At 34.8% G+C, this 26,894-nt stretch overlaps 1 protein-coding gene across 1 annotated transcript; it reads left to right on the plus strand.

Annotated features, from left to right (window-relative positions):
- Positions 1-1,346: 1,346 nt before the first annotated feature.
- On the plus strand, positions 1,347-26,847 carry LOC150088499 (cytochrome P450 2J4-like). Its single transcript, XM_090370194.1, is given in 11 exon segments — positions 1,347-1,552; positions 2,420-2,547; positions 7,912-8,018; positions 17,805-18,106; positions 18,553-18,665; positions 19,168-19,444; positions 20,900-21,087; positions 21,278-21,336; positions 24,040-24,105; positions 24,107-24,196; positions 26,842-26,847. Coding segments are annotated over 11 exon segments (1,542 nt in total).
- The last annotated feature ends 47 nt before the right edge of the window (positions 26,848-26,894 follow it).

The raw sequence follows: 26,894 nt of genomic DNA on the forward strand, positions 1-26,894 counted from the left end.
AATTGTGAGCCAAATCGTAATTTTCCATTGTCTCAAGTCACACAAACCCTCTGTGAAAGTACTGAACTAATGTCAGCACTAATACAATACGAAAGATACTCCATGATATGGGTTACAATGGTCGTGTAGCTGTTTACAAGCCATTGATCACCTCAACAAATGCTAGACGCCGATTGACATGGTGAAAGGAGCGCGATTCCTGGATTGTAGAGCAGTGGAAAACAGTCCTATAGACAGAAGAGTCGACGTTTACACTCTACCATTCTGATGGCCGTTCCTGAGTGTGGCGAATGCCAGGGAAACAGTTCCTTCCTGATTGTATCCTCCCAACAATGAAGTTTCCCATAAACTTTCCCATAAAATTTTCCCATAAAACAAAAACTTTCCCATAAAATTTATATACTGAAATGACAGTTTGGTACTTCTTCGACAGGGCGCAATATCGTTAACTATTATCAACGAGCAGACAGTGGAGGACTTTACACACAGAAAGAGTAGAAAGTTATCTCCGGAATAATTTGAAAATTATTTAACCGCGACTCATTCGTTAGACTTTGTGTGTCGCTGAAAGCAATAGGCACATAGCAGCGTACAGGTGGGCAGTATAATAATATTCTCCAACTAATAATAAAATCTCATTTTCATGTAGAATGTTTATTAGAAATAACAACACTCCTTTAAATGGTATGGTATTTATCCATTCTTCCCCTTGAAGACTTTTATTACACACGTTGATGACAATATTTTACAAACTACATCTACCGATTTATGTCGTGTAAAACCCTTGGTTGGTTATTTCAAGAAGATTACTAGCACACGAAGTTTGTTTCAATATTAAGCACGAATAAAAGAACATATCACATAACTGGCATTCTTTTTATAACGGATAACTCTGCTTTTACTGCATTTTTTAATGTAGATGAATCTCAGATTTTCCTTTTACTAAAAAATAATAAATACCAGGATAGAAAATGCAGAAATGAAGTAGCAGTAAAATCCCCATTAAAATTTGATGATTTATAGGGCTAACCTTTATACAAATATTTTAATATTCATTTTATTATCGATAAAAATGCAATGTTTTGTGAATTTCTGATATTCATTTCTCCAATTGGCGATTTTCAGCTAGTTTGACAGGCAAGCATAGTTTCGAACTCGCTTATTTTTCTAATAAATGTATGACGTGAGCATTTATATGATACAAACGTATGTCCTTAGGAGACCGCTATATAAATGAGAATATGGAAAAGGTGGAATTCTAGGAGAGCTGTGTGTAGGATATAAAACGGTGCAGTATAATACAGAGAATGTCTTTCGAAAACAGCAAAACCTTTGTCGTAAACAAGATGGAAGAACTTTTCTCAACAGCTACAGTTCCAGTAATTGTTTTATGTTGTCTTCTTATTACCATTTTTGTTCAACAAAACAAGAAAAAATGTCGCTTGCCTCCTGGACCAACAGGATTACCCGTTGTAGGCTACCTTCCATTCCTTACTGAGGAACCTCACAAAAAACTTCATCAACTCTGCCAGAAATATGGAAACGTTATTAGGTAACAGCTACTATGCTATATTGATGCAATAACTGATTTTTAATATCTCATTATGATGATACTTCAACGTACTTTAACTTTGCTATTTTTGAGAATATGAACTGTTACAATAAAACAAAAGATGATGTCCATACTTCTATAAAACTACATACTTCTATAAAACTTAACAATATATAGGCGATTAGTACAAAAAAGAATAAGAAGTTTTTGAAGAGTACAAGCAGTAATACAACTCATTTTCAATTTCTGCATCGTTATATGCTTCAGACTACATTTTGAAATGCAGCAAAAGATCGAGCATATACGGAAATGTCGATGGTAAATCACGAGTCCTGGGTGCATTCCGATGTTCTTTGGTAAGAGAGAGAAGTCCTCATTGCCATGCAGCAGGATTCATTAAGCATTAATTCCCTCATTAAACTTTAAGCTATATCGTTCTTTCATTATTTAAGCATTTTGTTGTTTCATTCCTTCATTAAACCTTAAGCTATTTCATTATTTCATTCATTAAGAATTAAGCTATTTCTTTCATTCATTCATTAAGCCTTAAGTTAATAGTTTTGGATATTACTGCAAAAGTATTAACTTAAAAAGTGTCCAGAGTGCATCCGTTATTAGTCTTCGATTAACAACCAGTTCCTTATCGGGTACATATAATAATAAAAAAGAAACTTTGTTCAAATGATATCTGCTTGCTGTTTTTATGTTTATTTTATAGAAACAATAGCAAATTAATATTTAATGCGTTATATCTATCATTAACAGGGATATAACGTAATCCATCAGTAAAAGTATATGTTAGTGAATTTAGTAAAGGTTTTAACAAATATTAGTGATGAATATAAATAAAACTGTTTATTCTCTTAGTCTGCATTTGGGAAGTCGCTTGGTGGTCGTTCTTGGAGATTTTCAATCTGTGAAAGAAGCGTACAGTAAACGCGCGTTCCTGGGCAGACCACACGACTCTCCCTTTGAAATTATAAAGGGATTTTTTGGTAAGTGCAGCTTTCCTATGTTTGAGGATAATAACACTGGCAAAAGTGATTTTTACCTTCATTTATTTATCAACTTTTTGAAGTCAAAATTTTATGCTTAGATATCGAAATTAATTTCACATCATGTCCAGGTTTCTAAATATACATGTTTCTGCGTTTCTCAATATATATGGTTTGTCATGCCAGTAGCATGACAAACCATATATATTGATAAACCATATATCAAAGTATGTCCAAAATCCTCAGTCCAGAGTAGTCAATTCCTACACAAGAGGGTGTTGGTAATGCAAACCCAACTCAATGTGTATTATCTAATATTTTCAAATCGCTTTCGAAACTCATACTACGAAATACAATAGTTAAGTAAATTCCATTTAATATTTTCATTAACTCCGCAGCAACAGCGGTACACTTGTAAGGTCTAACACGAAAATAACGAGTTCGCGTTGGATGAAGATAAAAATCATTGCTGATTTTCTCTACCTACAAATATAGGCAAATGTTTATATTATGTTTTTGTTGGATTTTTTAATAGTTTTCCCAATGTTACAATGTGAGAAAACCTGCCATGTCTTGCGCTACCAGGTATGTTACAAGATAATTCGCAATAGTGTGGAAATTACACTCGTTATCTTAGAAATATATATTGCGTGTTTCTTGCTAGTTATTATGTCTGTTACACGAAATATGTTTAACGAAAAAATAATAATAACAATGCTAAAAAATTATTTAAATATGTCGCAATATGATGTTTTAAATCCGATTTGAAAATATTAGAGAATGCACATTTAGTTCGCTTTACATCTAGCTTGAGAAATATTCAATCTTGAAGGCTTATGTTACTGTTTGTGCAAAATAATACGAGAACATCAAATTTACTGTCAAGGGGTTGTTTTTGCAATTTGTTTTTAATAATTACTCTTGTTGTTTCAGAGTGCATACTTCCCTACCATTAATATCCGCACACCCGTCCATGGATGGGGAAACAGCTCCTATGCATACAACACGTCACAGATACTTGCTATAAATATGTACACTGGGCTTCGAATAGACAATTGCAAAAGTGGGCATGCACGATGACACGTTGAACAGAATTGACAGGCTTCCAACGTGGAATGATAGTAGGATGCCACATAAGCAAGCGTTCTGTACAAGACATCGCAGTCACTCTGGAGATCCCTGAGTCCAACGGTTAGTGACGTCATATGCAAATGGGAGAGGAATGGAACTGAATCTGCCAAAAAACGACCTGGTAAACCCCGAAAACTAACAGAACCGGAAAACACAATTCTGTGAAGAATTGTGAGCCAAATCGTAATTTTCCATTATCCTGAAAGAGGCCTCTGAGGTCGGGAAAACTCATGTCTAAAAATATATATAAATTCATACACCGACCATTGAATAAGATTTAAAATTTAATATGACTACAATCTTTACACAAAAATATTTACAATACACTATTGCGGAATGCTAAAAACTGTAATTAGATAGTATGAATCAGAGGTGTAATACTCAATATGTTCTACGTTGATAATAATATTAGTAAATTAATAAGAGGAGTTTACCTCAATATAGTACGTGGACCACTTCCGTATGATACCCTCCAGAAATTAAAACGGAAAAAACGAAAAAGTTGTAATTTCTGGAGGGTATCATACGGAAGTGTTCCACGTACTATATTGAGGTAAACTCCTCTTATTAATTTACTAAAAACTGTAATAAAAGATCATTTACAATAAAATTTGCTAAAATATAAAACATTAAAAGCGCTAAAAACCTGAAGCTTTCGGGAGCGTCAGCTCCCTTCTTCAACAATGATATGACTTCCTGCAACATCTCCTTAAGTAGCAGGCTCACGGTACCTCCACACGTGGTATTTCTCCACGTGGTTCAATCGGCACATGGTCAGAACTGGAAGCGGAAATGTCTCGGGAACATGGCAAAGAAAATCGTTCATCCGACCTTAATATAATTGTTTCAAAGATAGGATTAATACGTATACCTCTATCTCTATTGATGGTATTCCTACTGGATGAAATAATCCGTAAACCCTCGAGCCATTTACGCTCCCAGTATCCATGTGCACGATCCAAAATAATAGCGTCCTCCGGGGAGATATGATGCTGCTTCTCCCAAAAATGTTCGGCCACAGCAGACTTGTTGTATTCAGCGGTTCTTATGGCATTTAAATGTTGCCCCAGACGATCCCTGAGCCGTCGTTTTGTTTCCCCCACATAACACTCCCCACAATCCGGGCATTCTATTCTATAAACCACTCCACTACTAAGATCTTTTGGTATGCGGTCTTTGACCTGAGACACAGCTGTGCACAGCCTCCGCCCAGGAAGCTGTACACAGCGTGTCCCATAACCCCGTAAAATTCTTGCCAGATGTTCAGTAAGGCCCGGATAGTAGGGGATGTATGCGGTGGCTACCGGAACGAACGACTCCCTACGTTCGAACACTTCTCTACTATATCTATCCAGGATCCTCTGGGGGTATCCGCACTTTCTAAGTTCTGCCGTGACACGATTAATTTCTCTTTCTTTATCCTCAGAAGTGGTACAGTGTGATCTTACTCTGTCAAATAAAGCTTTTGCAACACTATTCTTATATTGTCCAGCTTGTGCTGAATTGAAATGGGTGTATTGACCTCTACACATGGGTTTTTTAAAAACTGACGTCTTAAGTCTAAAACCCACCCTGGAGATCAATACATCCAAAAATGACAGGGTACCACCCGTTTCCACCTCTGAGGTGAATTGTATAAATTGGGAGAAGCTATTAAGCCAGCAAACGGCATCATCCTCCCTCCCCTTCTGGACCAGGGCAAAGGTATCATCAACATATCTTCTCCAATTCCTAATAGGAAACGAACACCCACTAAAAACCCTACTTTCCAACTCCTCCATGGCTAAATTGGCCACGGTGGCACTAATGGGTGAACCCATGGCAGTACCGCGAACCTGCTTATACATAGTTTCTTGAAACAACATGGTAGTACTAGCTAGACATAATTCTACCCCGGTGCAAATGTCTTCCACACCGAGAAGTGATCTATTACCAAGGGAGGCAGCCCTGGTCAATGCCATTTTTACACAATATACTGCATGACTAATAGGAATACATGTAAATAAAGATATAACGTCAAAAGAGATCATGCTCTCATCATCATGCCTTCAGTCTGGGTGGCTGCCCCAGTTGAAGTCATCTGGATTGTGGGTAAAAAGCGATAACATATATATATATTTAATCTATTATGAAATATTGGAATAGATGCAGAGTAAGTCAGATCAGATTAATGCCATCAGTTGTAGATTGAACATTATATCATTCTCTAATCTAATTTGTACTATATAGGTATTCAAAGTGTTTTAAAACTTTGGCATAAAAGTATTCAGCAGGCCATACGGCCAAAAGAACCTATAAAGACTAAGATAGCCCGTGTTGGTTTAGTTTGCTATACCGTAGAAATAAACATATAATTAGCAATAAAATAAAAAAATATAATGATTATACAGCTAATTATTGATAATCGGATATATTGAATGGCACTTTTTCGAGGGCTAACACCATTCAATATATCCCACCAATAATTAGCAAGGCTATCTGTTTCTGATTGTTATCTGCCTGTTTAACTAGCTCCAAATAATTTAAACACGAAGGCAATCTATGCTAAACTTTAAATTTAACAGCAAACAGGCAAGATAATTGCTGGCTCGACAGATAGCTTTGAAACGAATATACAGAATGTAATACAGAAAAAGAGTGCCAACCATAATTTTCACATCAGATGTGATCTTCTGGCAAGTGTGATTTTTAACTGAATTCGAATTTGGTTGCATTCACTTTTTTTTTTTTATATTGTTTTAATAAGCTGTAAATTTTATTTGCCAATCTCAATACGAGACTGTATATCTAACCGATCAAAACATAAACAAAACAATATATTGCAATGCAATACAAAAGTCTTGGAAGAGCATAATAGAGTTATAAAAATAATGATAGCAGTTTCTTAATGTATTATACTTTTAAAGATTCCGCTTTGAGTAAAGAGGTCATTATTACTGATAATGATTCTCTACAACCTATTCAAGAAATTATAGTTAAAAGAAAAGTTTTTCTGACATGAGAACAACTCAACAAGTTCTTCATTGTTCTAAAGTTGATTTCACTAATATAACTGGGAACTTTCGTTCAATCGGATATAAGTTTATTTAGTAGCTTCAAGTGTATTAACTGCCATCTTGGCTGTAGAGATAAAATGAGAAAGTGTACGAACCATTTCATCTAAGTGTATGCATCATACCGTAGACATCCAACAAAGGTTATTTTTATATAAGGGGTTGTGTTATATGGCGTACTAATTTTTGAAACAGTTCAAAAATTAGGACGACCGTCAACTATTATTCCCTTACAGAGTAGGTGAGGTCTTTGAAAGCTCTGAAGTATTCTTTTACGAATCCCCATCGTCTTAGAAAGGACATTGTAAGTTTATTAGCTAAGATATTTTTTGGATCGAGTTCAAAATCTACAGATTTATTTTACATTTTTTTACATTTTGTTTTTTGTGCATTTATTTGAAATAAGGTCTACCTGCAGTTTTTGGATGTTCGTGCATACCATACCACTGACTATGGAATTATCTTTTACAATTTCATATGATCTACGGCTATGCCAGTATAGAATGGCTACTTGACTGCTATGCGTGTTTGTATCTGTTTATATTTAGCTCCACGAGAATCCAACCCTCATCTGGTTAGAGGACTGTCGGCCACGCCTGTAGATTATTCTCTCACGCTGAGAAGCAGCTTGAGATATCAAAAATTAGGGTGTTGGCGAGGAATCAAAGGCTATTGTGTCGGATGCGTCGCAGTGGTCGATTTGATGAACGATCTTCATGCTAAAGATATTAGCTGCAGTGTTCACTAGTGGAAGTTATGTAGACCATTTGTTTCAAAGCTGAGTCGCATGTCCACTGAAAGTTCTTAATAAAATCGTGAGATGGCCGATTCAAAAGTAAAAGAATTGAAGAGTATTTCAGGAAGACTGCATGTGACTTTAACTCAGTTTTACAGAATTTGTTCGGCATGATAAAACTGATTAGTAGATATATTATTTTTTCTGTTCAAAATTTCTACATTAATCATCTATTCATATTTTAGGTGATTTATGGATCAATTTAAATCAGTCTTTTATATTACAAGCTGAAGTGAATTCAAGAAATATGCATAAGGTTTTTAGCTGCTAATTTAAATTTGTTTCATCTATATTTTCAAATGTATAACATCACACTGCTAGATGAATGTACCCAGACTAAATGGTACAAAAATTGTCTGTGTAATAAAAAGTTTTCATTTTCAGGGTTAGAGTCTCTAAATGGGCAAACTTGGATAGAACAGAGAAGATTTGCCGTACACACTCTTAAAAATCTGGGATTATCGAAACCTTGGATTGAAGAGCGCATAAAGGTAACGAAACGTTGGCAATATACTATTTATCCTTAAATATCATCGTAATATTTGTATACAGGATAGCAATATTATTCATTAATTCCACCATAAAAGAAAAACAGTGATTTTTCTTCCCCTTTACAGTTCCATAGGCAATAGTTTCCCTTCCTCTCTCTCTCTCTCTCCACTACATACATCACCTATCCCATGATGAATTCATGAATTGTTTGCGTCATCTTCTAGCCAACGATGTATGCAAGGTGTTTATGAGAGAAGTCGTCAAACGTTGGTCGCATATTGTGCTGAGAGTATGGGGTTGATAAAAAGTTCAGATGGACATTGGTCCAGAAATGCTTCCCTTCGAGATGTCTGTTTTCCATTTTTTCACAGAATTAAGAAAAATATGCTACCAGTAAGTGAAATTATAGGTAAATCTGAATCATTTGCATATCTGACATCATTGAACACGCATTGAAATTTGAGTTACTATGCTGGAGACGGCTGTTGTTAAAGTGAGTTGTAAGTTGTTTTGTTTATCAGATATCCTGATGTTACCCATAAGTGAATTAGTATTCCCGATATCATTTTCAGTCCATGTGTTATTTTTTTCCTTCACTTAAATAATCGGTACTCTAAGGCTGAAATAGCAATCATCCATGTTTAATTTATAGACGAGTGAACAGAAACGGCTGTGAACTTAGTCTCCATCGGAGAAATTTCCTCGAGCCAAGGATAATTTTGTAGCTATCTATCGGCGTGTTCGAGAGAAGGGATCGATTTCGTCTAATACTGCTGATTAAGGTAGAAACAGAAGAACTGCCCAAACATCTGCTTTAAGGGAACAGATGGAAAATGCTATTGAGGAGGAACTTGGAACTAGCGTAAAATGTAGCAGCAGTGTAAGATGGTGTGCATTCAACTGTAAGGAAATCCTTCGTCAGCAACAACTCTAACCATTGTTGTTGTTGTTTTGGTTTTTAGGAGCATTAGCAACTAAGGCCATATTGCTCCGACTCTAACCATGTCACGAGCTGCGAGTGCAGGACCCCTCCCAATAAGAGTTTCATCCAGGGATCGTATTTTGTCAATTCTGTTCCAGCAGTAGGTTGAACCTTCTTTTGTCCGTTTTCTACTTTTCATAGTTAAATCACAATTCACAATAGATCTCATCATGAATTTTCACAACAATCACTAATATGCACAGAAAATTCACATGATAGATATTATCGTGACTAACTAATGGGCCCATTTTTCCTGCCAATTACGCTCAGTGACCAAAACTGCAGACACATTTCTTGGAGGAAGGCATACCTGTATTGCTGAAAGAAGTTCCATTAGCAACCTACAGAAAATGGTCTTCATTCAATAGTGGGTAAGACATTTGAGATTCTATGCTGAAAAATTTCTCTAAAATATTTATCCTGGCCAAACGGTTGACAGAAGTGTTCAAATTGTACTTTTTCCTGTTGAAATCTATTACATTTCTTATGGGGACACTTTGCGGTTCTTGTTTACGCTACCTAGGCTCCTAATGTACAAATTCTCCTGAAAGTGCTTTACTGATGGTTGTCAAACAATTCGCAATACTCCCGGAATTTTGGAACGTGTTCCAAAAAGGATAAGGCACGCATTTAGGCATAGATTCGTGACCCTTGTGGGTAGCACAGTTTGGATTATCACTGATCCCCAATCCGGGCCCTCGCTGATAGCACAGTTGGGGGTTTCGTTGTGCTCCCTAGACAGGGTGGAAAAATCAAATTATTATTATTATATTAGGATTACCCATAACTGATTACATAAACCCATATTTGTGTCCTCTGGTGTTCTCTGGTCGATTTGCATGTTTTTCTGGACGAAAAAACTCCAGTTTATGTGAGAAAAACCTTGTTAATTCCATTGGATGCCAGCAGATCCCGTACCACTCGAAGCCCAAACCGGTGGTATCAACAACAACAACAAAAAACAGTAAATAAATGAATATAAAATTAAAGTGATAAATATACGCAAAAATTAAATTAACAAAAAAGTAAAATAAATGAACGTTGAGAATACCTTAAAAAGACACAGGTATACTGAAAAGAGAAGTGAGATACGGAATAGGTGGATTTATCCAGCAGTCGTTATGTAGTCTAACCAGGAGATTATAATCAGATATATCGTCTTTGGAGATAATCAGGAGGCAAAGAGTGGTAGCCGTTTTTGTGTAATAAAATTTCAGGTAGAATAAGCGAGGACGAAATTGGAAGAGACATGTCACAAAACAGAAGACTCATTCGGGTTGATGCCGAAATCGCACGAAGAAGGGAAAACAAATATATTGAACAATGAGAGGTTCTGTACTAAACAGGGTAAAACATGAACTTTAATCAATAATAAGTTTTGTTCGTTGTTGTTGTAGTAGGGTTTTAGGAGCATCAAACTAAGGCCATATTGCTTCGTCTATACTGTCTGTAAATTCGTCCAACTAAAGATTTTCTCTTTAGTTGGACGAATAAACCAAGTTTCCGGGAAAAAAAAAAAAAAACCTTGCTACCTTCGCCTGAGACCGACTAACTCAGCCACGTTATGAAAAACGCTCAAAATATTCCTCACGCCATCGACGAGAACTCGATCTCAGGTCTTTTCCACATAGTGTGAGAAGGACGGCGATTTCACCAACTGTGCTACTCACGAGAGCAAGTTACAAATTTGTATGTTCGAGATTGCATTGAGTTATGAGGCAAATATCCTGATAGCAGGGTAGCTGGCACGGTTTCTCAAAGATTTGTTTGGCAAATTTTCAAAAGTTTCCTTATTTGCAATAAAATCATATTCATTTCCAGCAGCAAAATGTTGAGATGTAGCTGAGATTTGTTGCTGTAGGTCTTGGTACATTGGGAAAGAATAAATCACGTGTTACCAATACACGATGCCACTGCATTAAGCAAACATCTGTAGAGGTGAGATTAAACTGTAGGGGCTTTGCATTCAATGAACCGTGTTATATTATTAAGTATGATGTGCAGAGGACAGGGGTAGTACCATTTCTGTATAATGTGGGATTAGGTTAATGAAATTTCAGGTATAAACGACTTAATAACATACTTTCGGTAAACAAGGACCACTAGAATTGCCAACAATTGGTGAGCAGATCCTAGCATTTCTCTGGACAGAGCTGGATCTACAGTAATATTTAGGAATTTAATAGGTATCCCTTTCCAAATATAATAGCAGACCTTTATATATAACATAAAGATCAGTAGCTGCGATAATTGTAGCGCCAGTATCAATGCTTTGACATATATATAGCAAGGCCAAGAGAAAAGATCTTTGTATAATTCCAGATGGGATTTTACACTAAGATTGGCCCTTTGAAACCAAATACGAAAAGCATTATGATAGAATTGGGATAAAGACAGTACGATACAAGGTACAGAGAATATTGTTTTTTTCGTCCCCATTTCATTCCTAGGAATTCTGAAGAGCATTGCTTCAAAGTTCTTAGTCTTTTTAGAGAGATACAGTATATGTATCTCTCTAAAAGAAGGCCATACATTCGGCCGGGAGAATGCCTACGTGTTTGTGGGTGGGTACTAAAAAAACAAATTATGATATTAGGGTCACCCCTAAATGATTACATCTACCCATATATTTATTTTGTCTGTAAATTGCGTGTGTTCTCTGGTCGATTTGTCTGTTTTGCTGGACGAAAAAACCCAGTTTCTGGGGGAAAAAACCTTGCTATCATGCATGAGACCGACTAACTCAGCCACTGAGTGAAAAAAGCACATTAAAGTTCCTCGCGTTATTGACGGGATTCGAACATGGGTCTTTTCCACCGGGTGTGGGGAGGACGGTGACGATACCACTGTGCTACCGCTCAGACTGGGTGGATACTAAGGGAAGTAATTTTCCTTGATATTTTATCACTGGAGACTTGGCATATTCTAGTCTTCCCTTAAAGATCATCATTTTTGCTTTTGTCGCTGAAACGACGAACTTATTTTGAATGACTCAGTCGGATAGTCTGGAGAGCATATTGTTTGCATAAGTTTCTAAATCCCTTCTGGAAGAGCCGTGGACAAGAATGGATAAGTCAGCAACGTAAGCTGTTGAATGTGTATTTGCCAGGCCATCATTGAAGAGTCAATCATTTAGGACTAAGTTTCATACCAGTGGTTCAAGAATAGACTCCTGGGGCAGCAGCAATATGTCTGGATACAGATTGGTACTTACTGTAGTGTGTATCAAGAGAAAGTAATTACACAAAGAATGACACTCCCGCACCATAGTGTGTCTAAAACACCTTCGATGTCTACAAATAAAATTAGGATGTATTTAAATATTGATTCATCTATGAGCTTTTTCATTTGAAACAGGGCATCTTCGCAGCCGCTGCCTGGTGTAAATCCGTATTCAAGGAATGGAATTAAATTGATTTCCCTCAAGCAATGAGTTAATTCTGGGTCCCATTAAACGTTCCAGTAGTTTTCTTAATTGTGAAAGTAAGGCAATTAGCACGTAAGATTTTGGATCTTGTTGTTATCAAGGTTTTGGTAATATTTTTAGCAAAGCATGCTATTGTGATCATTGTGATCATGTTGTGATGGTGATCATGCCATTGTGCTGTCTGCGAAGACTAGTATTGTATACATGTGGACATATAGATATGTGTTCACATGTACACAATACTAGTCTTCGCAGACAGCACCATAGCATAATCACCATCCTTCCCACACTAGATGGAAAAAGCCAGGATTCGAATCTCTTCAATTAGCAAGGTTCCCCCTGCCCGGAGACTCCGGTTTTTGTCCAGTAAAACAGGGAAATTGACCAGAGAACACACGCAGTTGTGTTCTCAACTATAATTAATAGTTGAATTAATATTACTATTGTATACATGTGGACATGTGGACATGTGTTTATGTAAGGGGCGGCTCCTAGAACGTCAGTTCAACTCCGCCTCGTATCTCTGTGAAGAACAGTATCACTACAAATGGGCCAGATGTGTGTGACGTCGGCTTTTGTGTATTATGTGTGTGTTCTGTTGTTCTGTTCTGACCGCTTGGCTACCCAGAAGCATCAGTCACCTGGACAGATGATTATGGGTACTCGTCCACACCACGGGAAGGTGGGCCAGTTCCAGTAGATGGGACACCTATGGTCTCAGAGTATGAGACAAAAAAAAAAAAAAATAATAATAATAATAATAAAATAAAATAAAAAATAAATAAATAAATAAAATGAAAAATAAATTTTATTTTATTATTTATTATTTTTTTTTCCTTCTCTGGGGCCCACTCCAGAGGGAAAAAATAAAATAAAATTAAAAAAAAAACCCGAAAGGAAGAGAAAGAAATGAATAAAAATAATTAACTAAGATAACAAAATAATAATATTAATAAAAAAAAAAGGAAATAAATAAATAGAAAAAAAAAATATATACATGTATATATACTAAGTATATATATATATTGGTTTTTAGCATATATACGCTAACATGCATACGTATATATATCAAAAAGTTAAAAGGGAAAAACCAAGGGGGGGGGAGAGATCAAGAAAAGGGTAGATCTTCCAGTTGTGCGGCCAGTAAGAACGGCATCATAAAAACACTTCGGTGCCTCCAGCCAGATGGATTTAATCAACCTCGTATCACTGGAATCATACTTTTCCTTAGTTCAAATACTTCTTTAGCAAATACCTGGAGCATCTCAAACTTACTAGAGTCTCTTAAAAATATAGCTTCTTCTCCTGGAGCTATACTCTCAAGAATTTCACGTATCGCTGTCCTGGCATTGTCATATATTCGACAATCATATAGTATGTGCCGCCAGCCTTCCCTGGCCCCGCAAAAACAAAGGTCCGTGTTACTTAGTCCTAATGCGTATAATTTCTCATTCATTGACCCGTGCCCTGTTAACAAAAATGACGACTGTAAACTGGGTGTAAACCAATTGCGAACCTTTTTATCATTCAGAAAAGTCACGTTCGGGATAAACAAGTTGGTCACTCTTCCAGTAGTTATGGTATCCCATCTTGTCTGCCATAAATTGACTATTTCATTCATACATCTTTTCTTTTCGCCTCTGCAGTCAGAGCGAATATTGGTCTCTATACCAAAAAGTTCTGTAGGAATTTCCCTCTTAATACGGTAGCAAAAACCACGATACAACAAATGTAGGTCCAAGGGTAGCGCTCCGGTCAACACCTGCAGCGCGGCAGTGGACACCGTTCTGCACACTCTTAGAATACCAAGAAGCATGATGCGTTGTATGGAATTTAGTTTAGCCCGAAACGTAGCTATTTTAACTCTATGGAACCAGGCTCCTGCAGCGTACGTAGTTATAGGAAGGAATACTGCCTTGTAATACAGAAACAGTGTTTTGTGTGATAGGCCCCAGTCAGACTTTGAAATTCTAATGATAGCACCAGAAAATTTCCTGATTTTATTGCTTAAATATAATAAGTGCTGGTGAAATGATAACTTACTGTCCACAATAATTCCCAGGTATTTGGTATCAAGGACCATAGGTAACTGTACACCATTCAACTTGATCTGTTTTAAATAAAATCATTTTAGTTTTGTAAGGACTAATAGCAAGCTTAAAGCTTTGAGCCCAAGAACTTAAGTCTGTCAGCACACTACTAGCTCTCTGTTCTAAGAGTGAGCGAGATCGTCCTGCAATTATAATTGTCAGATCGTCTGCAAACTTCATGCCAGCACCTTACAATTAGGGAATGTACGAACCAACCAATTCTATTGTATACATGTCTACTATTGTATACATGTCTAACATGCCGCTTTCTGTTCATAGTGTTCGGTAAACAAAATTTGCTTATTAACTTATCTATCTCATACTGTGACGGCACCTCGCCATGAGTTGCTTTGCTATTCCACTACTACAAATAAAAAAACATTTCTCCAATAGAAACGTTTACTGATATTACTTTGAATTGTGTGCTACTACCTAGACTATTGTTTCTCAACTAAGTTGCAGCGGAACCTCTGGGTTCCACAGAACATCGTCTGGGTTTCCACGAGAAATCGTGGTATAAATAAATAAAAAGTTTGAAATACCACAAAAAAACATTCCAAATATCCCTCGAAAAATTGTGGTAATTTTTCTGGCGCTTGGCAATACTTTATCAGCAAATGAATTGAGATCCTTGCTATTAATCTTTCCCGACCTGTAAACGTTTTCATAGACAGGGTTTCTTCGTGATATAAAATTATTATAGGGGTTCCGTCATGGCAAAAAGGTGGAAAACCACTGACGTAGAAGATGGTTTGGTTATTGTGAAGCACAACTCATACACAATACCCTGACCACCATCTGCATAGTGGCATACACTTTAAATGAATATCACTGTATTTTTCCATTGGAGAGGTGTTTTTTATATGGAGAAGTGTAACACCAAGGAAACTCGTGGGGAAATGGCATCCCAAAATGGAATTTTGGGATGCCATTTGGAATGTGCCATTTGGGATGCCATTTGGAATGTGCAAAGCAGCCTATTTTCCCTAGACTTAACAATTAAAGTATTGTGGGGGTGGGGTTGTTTTATTATATATTTTTTTCTTTGTCTTTATTTACTTATTTTATTTATTATTATTTATATATTTACTATACCCCACTTTGCATCTGACTTGTTATCTCACAGAAGAATTCCGGTTCTGAGGGAGTTTCTATATTAGTGCACTCCTTCTTTGGGTTTTGCTGTGTTTCAGAAATGACCAAATTCCATTTTCATTAAGTTAAACACAATTAGTTTATTATACATATTCACAAATAAAAAATCTAACAAATTATTACACATTATTCACTTGATATAAGTACATAGCATGGATTACGTTCCTGGTCATTAGGTTCTCCTATCCATCATCTTCTTCTTACTATTGGGCCACTAACACTCTCCTACAATCAGTTTAACTTAACTCTTTCTTAAATACAATTGACATTTTATTTATTATTCATACTTATCTAGCACAATCCTACATTCTTATTCATTGTTAATACAATTCTTCTTCTGGAATTAAATGTCCACTTTACAAATTATTCTAGGCTAGTCTCACCCTAACACAACCAAATTACCCATTAATGAAATATTTATTTCTTGATCCTCTCAAGTAAATTTCAGCATTTAGCGACTAAGTGCACCACTTCTCTACTTCAGTAACATTATATAAGTTAACATACAACTCTGACAGCTCTAGTGATTAACCCTTCCAAAAGGGTTTTATTCTACATTCATTAAAGTTAGGCAGATGAAACGTAACTATGAACTACCCTCTTATTAAACAATCCTTATGACATTTCTGCACTTATCTATAGAATAAGTATTAAATTAACTATATGTATCCCAAAAGAATTCCCTTTAACTATTATCTATCTTTAGCTACAGTCTTTTGTACTACCTAATGGTACAAATGCCGTTCAGCACTTACTTCTGGTGAGCTGAATTCCTCAGCCAATACTAGGATTGGTCTTTGACTTTCTGCTCTGCATCGGGGTTCCACCTTCATTCTGAGATCGCTTTCCTTCAGCTTCGGAACTGCTAACATCTGCCAGGGGTAATATCCCCTTCGCCGATCATTCCTGGTGTCATATCTATCTTCGCTGTGCCTGATCATTCAGTAGGAATCGCTTCCCTTTTCTTTACTTCTCTCTGTAGGCTGCAGGACGGTCCGGTGTTCTTCCGTAAGCATTATCTCGCTGTCCTCCTAAATATATCTCTCGGTGGACGCTTTCGGACTTCTATGTCCCATCTCGAGAAAGTTCCCTTTACTGTAACTTATCTATACTTTACTAAAGCTATCGGAACTTAGTCAACTCACCATAACTGGTTTTACTGGTGGATCACTTCCGGGGACTGTTTCCCAAGCCTAACCTCTCCGAAAAAAACTTTCATCACCCCTTCTAAAATATACCTCTCCGAAAAACTTTCATCATCTCCGAAAAAACTTTATCATCCCAGAAAAAAAACTTTATCACATCTTTTTGCGCGCGCTCTTCCCCTTTTATTTCCCAAAATTTCGTAACGCCCCTCCTTTCCTCAACCAATCATTTCTATCTGACCATCATCATCTCCATTCTCATTTGCCTCGACCCATGACAGGAAGTTTGAGCTCCTTCCGGTGTAGAAAGGAGACTTCCGTTTTCCAGAAATTTCTCGAACTTTCTAGTAAGTTTACCGGAAATTCCATCAGCTCAGAATCCTTCTAGAACCATCCAGAAAACACCTGCGTCCATTTACTTGGTTCGTCTCGCCTTATTATGAAATGACCACGCCTGCTCTGTTAACGGTAAACCAGGCTGCTCCCCGCTGGTATCCCTATTGTAATCTCTGGAGCACTCCTTCCCTTGCCATTCCATCAATTAACCCCCACTGTTCCGTCTGATATCTTCACTTGCTGCTTCAGGTAGTGGGCGCTGATCGTATATCTCTTTCTAATGTTTATTTTCACGGTATATTTACATTAACTCTAGCTCTTACATTAACTCTAGCTCTTACATTAACTCTAGCTTCCACTTAATTTAATTCCATTAACGTGAGACCCACTATCTTAAATATTTGTGACTTGAAGTGTTTTCTTGTAAGGTTTACAATATCACTCTATCTAGCGTTCTTTCTTTAATTACACTGATATTTAATTTAATTTGTAAGACTTTGTGTCTTACAGTATCATTTAATTAAATGAATTAAAACAAAGCTTTCATCACATTACCTTTTGAAGAGCGGTGATTTAAGATTTTTGAATAACGTTAAATTTTATTTAAGCTTTTTCCCGATATCTAGTAATTTATTTTTTTAAATCTGCAGGAAGAAATTGGGTACTGCATTGAGATACTTCATGAGCAAGAAGGCAAGCCAGTATCCATTATGAAATACTTAGCGGAGGGCGCATCAAACAATATCACCCCTTTTGTATTTGGTAAACGATTTCAACATGGAGATCCAAAACTAATTCTTTTACAGGAAACTCTCGAAGATCAGATGAAACTTTTTTCACAGGCTAATATTATTAATTTCTTACCGAATCTGAAGAAAATCTTGCTTTTTGCGAAGGCTTCAAGTTATGAGAAAGTAATTAAGCTGCAAAAGCAGCTCCTTAAGTACTTTGAGTAAGTATTTATTTTTCTCATATGGAATAAGTGTTATTATTTGATATGTTTTTCACATTCGCGTTAAATACTTCACATAAGACAAATTGGGAGTAATCTAGGCAGTAAATACCCGGTTAATCCGACCTCGGATAATCGGAAGCCGATTGTACGAATATAACCTTTTTTTCTTTCCCCGTCTCTCTCTCTCTCTCTCTCTCTCTCTCTCTCTCTCTCTCTCTCTCTCTCTCTCTCTTTTTGACCATCTCACAATGTCTTACAAAGGCAATTATTATGAAGTCCAAATAGATAAAATTATTATTTCGCTAATTTATGCTACTCTCTTAATTCCTTTTGTTCAAAAATTGACACATATATAGAGAGAATTGAACATAAAATGGAATGTATTTGATTACCTTGAAGCATAGAATAACTGCAGTGTTTGGTGTTTTTTTTTTTTCTCACAGTGAGGAGATTGAAGAGCATAGGAAATCAATTAATGTCAACGAAATTCGTGATTATATAGACGAGTTCTTAATTGAGATTGAGAATAGCAAGGGAAAAGAGACAACATTTACTGGTAATGTATTTAAGCACTAAAACTTAATTAAGTGATTAAAATACTGTTCAGTTCTACGAATTCAATTAATTAATAGAAGCGAAAAGTAATTGAAGAACTATCATTATCAATTAAATACTGATTTATTACCTAATAATAACTAAAAGTAATTGAATCAATGATATCATAAAATGTCATTCTTATGTATTTTCTCCCAACACGTTTGGAAATATGGTATTTATTACTCTAACAGATGCGATTTAATATTCATACTAAACGAAGCTCATAAAAATATAGTCAAATATTTTAACTTCAGCAAAAATAATCACATTCATTTCACAAATTAATAGTCATCTTATTTTATGTACGTTTTTATACAGGAAGCCATTCCTCAGTTAGTTAATAAAGTAGTACAATTTTTGCATACAAGTGTTTCGCATCTTAAGTAATTAAAATATCAGAGCATTTTATAATGTATGTGCTACTTTAATTAATCAATACATTTGAGGTATTTATCTTTTAGAAAGAATGCTCAAAGGAAATATTTTTGCATGGTACTCTGCTGGAACAGAAACAGTGAATGCATCCCTCGGCTGGCTCATTCTGTTCATGGCTAAATATCCGCACGTTCAGAGAAAAATTCAGGACGAAGTGGATGAGATCGTTGGTAAAGATAGACTTCCTTCTTGGAATGATCATCAGCTAATGTTATATACGTATGCGACTATACTGGAAGTGCAAAGATTTTGCACAATAGTTCCACTGGGTCTGCTCAGGCGGTATGTAGGGCAATATTCTTTTTATAATTGAACACTTATTATAAATAAATAAACGTGTATTTAAATGTGTATTTAGTATTTATTTATTAGATCGTTTGACTGTGACCTCCTATACTGGGTACTGCATTAGATTTAAATAAAGGGACGAATCCTTTTTTTTATTAAAATCACAAGCCACCACCCACTGTTTCTGATTTAATTTGATTCTCACTCAATTATGAAGAGTCTCCAGAAGTATATAATTTAATAATACAATAATCAGAGCAGTCTAGATAAGAGGGAATACCCCCAATACATTGGAGTTTGGTTGAACAACAGGAGAAAGCGAGTATGGTCATAAATGAGTATACCTCAGTGTGAACAGAAATAGCAAGTCGGGTTCTTCAGGGATTAAACTGTCTTACGTTCCTTCTAGATGAATAGAAGGAGTTCTGAATGTTTTATAACGAAAGCGAAGCAAATTAATGATCGATCGAATGATGCCATGCTGTTACAAATAGCTTTGTCTTTTCTGTTAAGTATAACCTTACCAATAAAATGAAATAAAAGGATTTGGTCTGATTGAAAATATGGTGTGAAAAATGACAGGTAAAAGTTTAACGTTACTGAATTCACTTCATTTGCAACAGAAACCCACGAATAGTTATAAAGTAGGGAGGGAGGAATTAAAGGATGACCATGACAACAAACAGTTAATATTAAGCTGCATCAAGGCATGAAATTCAACATATTGTATTTTCATATATCTTAATGTGAAGTCAATGATTTATTATTAATTTTTGTAGTCGCGATAAGGATGTAATTACTTTTCTCTATAAGATGATAGTGAGGCAACATCTGGAACATTGTGTCCAGTTTTGGAGTTCGCATCTAAAGAAGGATATAGAGCGTCTAGAGTAGGGCATAGAAGGACAATTAGATTTGTTATGGGCACTAAGCCTATGTGGAATGGTTTAGAAGATTTAGCCTACAGCTATTAGCAACAAGGGACTTTAAGGGAAATTTAACTGAAGTGTATGCGGCCGTGAGAAGGAATTAGTAAAATGAATGAGGAAAACATATTCTCCATTGTGGGTGAGATATGAATCAGAGAGCACAAATATAAAATTTCAGTTTGGAATATGTTGAAAAGATCTTACGAAATTTACCGTACAGCTTGAAATACGAAGTTTACCCTTGGAATAAGTTGTCTTCAGTGATAGCCATGGCATGACCAACCAGAATACAATAAAAAGTGATACTTTATATTAAAAATATTGAAAAGAATGGCAGTGGAGGGGAATAAATTGAGAGGAAGAGTGTTGTGGAAGGAATACGCACCTATAAATTTTGAATACTTTGAATAGAAACTTAGTAAAGCATACTTTATGAGCCAGTAACTATTTTAATTTACATATGCTACTGAATTTATATCATATATATATATATTTTTTTTTTATTCATCCTTATTTATTTATTTATTCTTTATTTTTCCAGAACTGATGAAGACACAAGTGTCGCAGGCTATAATATCCCTAAAGATACCATCGTGATTGCCAACCTATGGGGCATTCATAACGATTCAAATCATTGGAAAAACCCAGAAATATTTATGCCAGAACGATTTCTATCAAGAGATGGACAGAAAATCATAAAATCAGAAGCTTTTGTTCCATTTTCTTATGGTAAATATCTCCAATGTGGGGTCTCTGAGAAATATGGCACTGATAATATTAAAAATTTAATGAGGCTATTAACATTTTATTAGAAAGTTTATTCACGTTGATATGAGCTAAGTTATTAATATTAAATTGTGATTTATTTGGTATATTTGGTTATATTTGATTATATTTGGGAGTGTGAGTATAATCATAGTCCTCTTCACAGCTGGCGGAAACGCCCAGATTCAGAACCATTTAGTGAAGCAAGGAAATGTTAGTGCTTTTTTACTTTGTGGATAGCGAGGACGGGATGTCTTTTCCCCATCTCGAAAATTGAAACTGGGGGTTTTCGTCCAGAAAAGCAAACTGACGTGAGAAAATCGTTATAAAGTTAATTTCTGGTCAAATACACACACGGGTAGATAACATTGGGAAGACTCTAATTTGACAGTTTTTGTTTTTTTTTGTTTGTTTCGTGTGTTTAACAACTTCATTCTTAAGATTTCATTTCCATGTTTATAGTTTATTCTGCATGCACTTCAAAAAACCTATCCACTTCATCTGCCATTCCTTCTAATAATTTATTCAATCGTTATTCAAATATATTGAAATTACCCTCTTCCACAATACCAGCAAGTTACGCATATCTATCCTCCAACCAACTTTCCTTAAATTAAATTTATGTCCTCCTCACGTGTGCTGTTTGAGAGAGACAAAGGATGCAATCTACATTTAGCTTCCTGAATCCATTCAAAGTCTTAAACAGCTCAAATCAGATCTCGTCGGTATATTTCTGCAAATCAACTGTATAACTTAATTTGTAGAAAGGTAAATACTGTAGTGAATCTGTAGCTAATGCATATACTGATGAGTGGTCACTTCCTTATGCAAAACTACCTTTTTATGTCATAACGCCCGTGTGTAATTTAGTGATTTGGGATTTTCGCAACTTCGAATATGGTATGGTAGTCAGCGACAGCTGTGCCAGGCATGAATATCTCAGAAACTGTAATAATACTGCTGGGATTTTCAAATACAACTGTATGTCGAGATTAGCGTAATACCTACATAACATCCATCGAATGGGTGGAACGAGTTAAATGATGCGAAAGGCCAATGGAGGTAAAAAAAAAAACTTCTGCAGGGTAACGAAAGACTAGAGTCATTTAAATAACAACACAGTAAGACACTGCTAACTATAAAACATTTCAGAACCCAAAACTCTTCATACGTTGTGGTTGGTGTGGTATCAAAATCAAAAATCAGTTTCCACCTATGTTAGAAAAAAAATCAAGAAGTTATAGTTAAGTGTGATTGATTGATTTCCTTTTTATGGTCACTTGGCAGCTAATGCACCAAATCAAAATAAAAACAGTACCAAATATGTTGGTAACGTATAAATGATGAACATGAGAAAAAATAATAAAGGATGAGGAAAATAGACGTATGCAGCACTGTGGCCTGTGCAACAGCAGCTCCTGGGGCGCATAATCCAGAGCTGAATTTGCCAATACATCCTAAGGTCCCTTACAACTGTATGCTTTACGGTTCCCAAATTTGGTCCTTTGTCTCAGCCTTATACCTAAACAAGTACTGTATATCAGACTCAACTGGAAGCACTTCTTGCGCAACGTACGAAGTGGAGCACTGAAGGAAATACTATAGTTACGCGAACATACTACTAAATAACCAATATTAAAATGTGCAGATTGAGAGCGCATACTAAGTGGTTGGAACAATTTTGCATATTCAGGTCACCGAATAGCGAATAGCGAACCAGAGAAGGACCATCGTTGCGAAGAACCTGATAACTCTTACAGAGCCTTGTACAGGACAAAAGAGCCTTGTATAGGAGTATCGGATACGACGAGAAAGACGAAAAAAAGGACCACCGGAACAGAAGACAATCGAGGTTTCTATTGTAGTACTGGAAAACATATGGAGCAGCGAAGTAAGACATGACAGCCGAGTCCCCTGGATAGAACTAGAATGGAAGAAAAACAAGGAAGTACAAGAGATGAGGTGAGGGAATGGGAGATTCGGGAGAAAGAAGTACAACAGTCGATCAGAATGTCTGGGCGAACCCCAGGCATAGACAACGTCTCCAACTACTAGAACAAGAAGCTCACTTGCACAGTTGTTTATGCGAATGATAAGGCACCAAGAGGAAATCGCAGAGTTTCTTACTTAATGAATCCGATATCTGAAGGTTAAAATACTAAGATACAAGAAACACAGAGAAATAGAGACCGATCTCCTGTCTCCCAGTTGCATAACCAAGAAGATATCGGACTACAATATAAGAGCCAGAACATCATAGCCGAACAGCATGTATATAGATATGTATATTATCTTGTATAGGACAGCACCTGACCATCAGTTCATCTCCGCCTTGGCGCATTGTGATGGATACAGAACTCTGTAAAAGGCCAGAGTGTGTAGTGTTATGTTCGTGCAGTGTGGGTTGTTATTTGTTATTTGGCCGAATAGAGAAAGGATGCAAGCGGATGAGTAAAGGTTGCAAGGAGCAATTAACCATTGATGCTACAGTTATAGAGCAAGCTTACAAGAAGCGCCTCTAATGTTATGGATCACCCTACGCAAGAAACTATAAATGTCTGCATACTCTAGGGTAAGTTCTCAGGTTCAGTGGTACAGAAGCATACAAACTATTTAAAGTTCGTATTACTATTAAACTATTAAAAGTTCTATTTAAAACAATGTATAGATTCACTGCAGCAATGCACTGATTCCTTAATTCACTTTGCTATATAAATTGAAAAACTACCTGGCTATTGAAAACAGGATAGGTCTTAATAAAATATAATATAATAATGATTGATCAGTTTTATGCATTTTATGTAAACGTATTAAGCGATTTTACATAATGGAGAGCTATTTTTTAATGATCTTTTATAACAAAAGTAAATACAAAATTAACACAGTTCACCGTACTATATTTTTTTTTTTATTTAGGTAAGAGGCTCTTGTCCAGGAGAAAGATTTGCAATGATCGAAATGTTCTTATATGTTACTTCTGTTTCTTCAAAAATTCACAATTACAGTACCACAAGGAAAGGGCTTAGAAACAGAAGGAATAACGGACATTATATACCATGCAAAACCATATGAAGTATGTTTTAAAACCAGAGAGTAAGAGTGAAAGTTGAACTGGACGCATCATTTCTTTCAGTGTATCATTTATAATCGGGATTATATTAATAATTGCTGTAATTACAGGATTAAATTTTCTCCCTCTTATCAGTCCACTAGAGATCGACGCTGGATGTTTTTAAATATTTTTGTTACAAATTTGGTTAAAGTTTTGTGATGCCAATTCTCAATACGGAATGGGAATACTCATCCGTTATTCAGTTTCTTTTTAAATATTTCTTTGATTTTATACGTGAAAAACTTTGCTCACAAACATACGTTGGTCCGAACAAAGTAGCCATTTTCATGGCATTTTTCTTTATTAGCAGAAAATCTTCAGATGGGAGAGACTTGTAGAATTCAACTAGTTTATTTTCGCAGTCAGTCCATATACTTATTTTTAAACCATTAATAATTTGCCAGCCAGGATTGTAGTGTCCAGCCATAGAAGTAAATGTGTTCCCCTTAAAATCATTAATTTTCCTAAAGTAAATTGGAAATTCAAAAAAATTAAAAACTATTTACATTTTTAAGAAAAACGAATGTTATGAGAAATTACTGTAAAATCTCCATATTTATATGATAAACTGAAGTTTAAAAAAGAAAATTATTTACATTTTAAGAAAATAATGTAAGTGTAAGAAAAATAATGTAGCTGAAATGACTAAAACCTATTATTATATTATTTTTTTTTCATATTTTCTCCTTCAAAATCAATTTTACAAGCTTTATTTTTCTCACTTTTTTCAGTATCATTATAAATTAAGTTAATTTTTTTTTTTAATTTATTGGCATTTTCAATATTTGTTTACATGTTGGGCAACTTCAATATTTTTAAGTGTTATTTCTTGGTTGAATATACTGATAAAATATTTAAAATTCGTTATGTGAACAATTATTTTATATCCTATTTTCTGTTTTAATTATTTAAATTTTTTTTAATTGTATAACGTACATTAAGATCTAAGTCTTGTTATTTTTTAAATGTGATAGTTTGGAGTTGCCCAATAATTAATTCAATAACTTTTTTTTCAAATAATTGAAAATTTATTTGTTATTTCATAAATGGAAATAAAATTCCATTCATAAAACACAATAGTTGAAGAGATAAAGCATATCAAAAAGAATATTATAAATCTAAAATATTAGTAAAAAATATGGAAGGTATATTATGTAAAAGAAAACTACAAAAATAATATGGTCAAACACAAAAATGCTGATTTACGTGATAGAAGTCTTATGGAATTTATGATGGAAATTAAACTCGTATGTAAGAGTTTAGGTATGTATGTATGTTATGTATGTTTTACAGGAACTAATTTACAGGAACTAACTCTTATGTATGGTTTACAGGAACTAATTTAGATTAATATTATAATTGCCTTTGAATTATATGCTAAGAAAATGGATGAATTAATGTTTATAATTTCTGTTTGGACTATATGTAGTTTAAGAATATTTAATGTTAATATTAATAGATATAATCCTTCACAAAGAAGTTCTTATAGTGATTTAATTTCACCTATTATATAAAGCTATTGGTAAGGTGAAAAAATCAAGATAACCATTGTTTCAAAAGATTTATATTTTAGCTGTCTTATACTCATTAAAATCATCCTGAAAGAACTTGAAATTATAAACAAATATGAAAATGAATTAAATTTTAAGAAATTTTTTTTTTCGTCATTAAACAGCATTACTACATTTGAAATTCAAACATTGCCATTAATATTCATCAGAAAAGTTCAATTTTTCCTTCACTGATGACTAAAAATAAACAAGATAAGCTGCAGAAACACGTGAATCTATTCTATATGAAGAAAAAGGTTCATTTGAAAACAGCAATGTTATTTAAAATATGTCAGCGTTAGCAATATCACAAATAAAAAAAATATGAATACATATATTAATGTGACATGTGTTTATCATACATTTATTCTTAACAAAAATTTAAATGACACGAAGGTTGTAGAGAACATAAATCTGTTGTCGAAGTTAGAATGCTTAAAATTTATTCCGTGTTTTTCATAAATTTTAATCGGACATTAAAAATTCAATTTGTTATTTATGCAGATATTTGAAAGTTATACTAAAATATATATATATATATATATATATATATATATATATATATATATATATATATATATATATATATATATATATATATATATATATATATATATATATATATACTAAATATTTCTTATTATACTAAAATATATGTTAGAATTCAATCAGACTGACTGGTGAAAATCATACATAGATTTTAATACAGAAAAAAAAAAAAACTAACAATGTATTTGAGAAAGATTTTTACAAGCTGATGAATAAATGAGCTTTTAACGTATACTTTTCACAATGAAGTTATGAAATTAAAATATGGGGAAATTAAAAATTGATTAAGACTGGTGCCTTTTATGAAGACATCAAAGAAAGGATACGATACTTCAATACATCACATTTTTCTGAAAACAATAACTTTGATATGCAGAAAATACTTAGAAAAATGAAAGACGAATGTAATGGGAAAATTAAGGAATTTCTATATAAATAACATAAATTGTACTTCTCTTAAGTGAGATATAATATTTTAAAAATATTGTTCCCTCTTCTTCTTTCCAGATATAGCTTTCAAATTTTAAGTTACCCACATGATTTTTATGCCAACAGTTACG

The sequence above is a fragment of the Mastigoproctus giganteus genome, chromosome 3 (assembly GCF_048544385.1).
Source record: "Mastigoproctus giganteus isolate SK-2022 chromosome 3, ASM4854438v1, whole genome shotgun sequence".
Lineage (NCBI taxonomy): Eukaryota > Metazoa > Arthropoda > Arachnida > Uropygi > Thelyphonidae > Mastigoproctus > Mastigoproctus giganteus.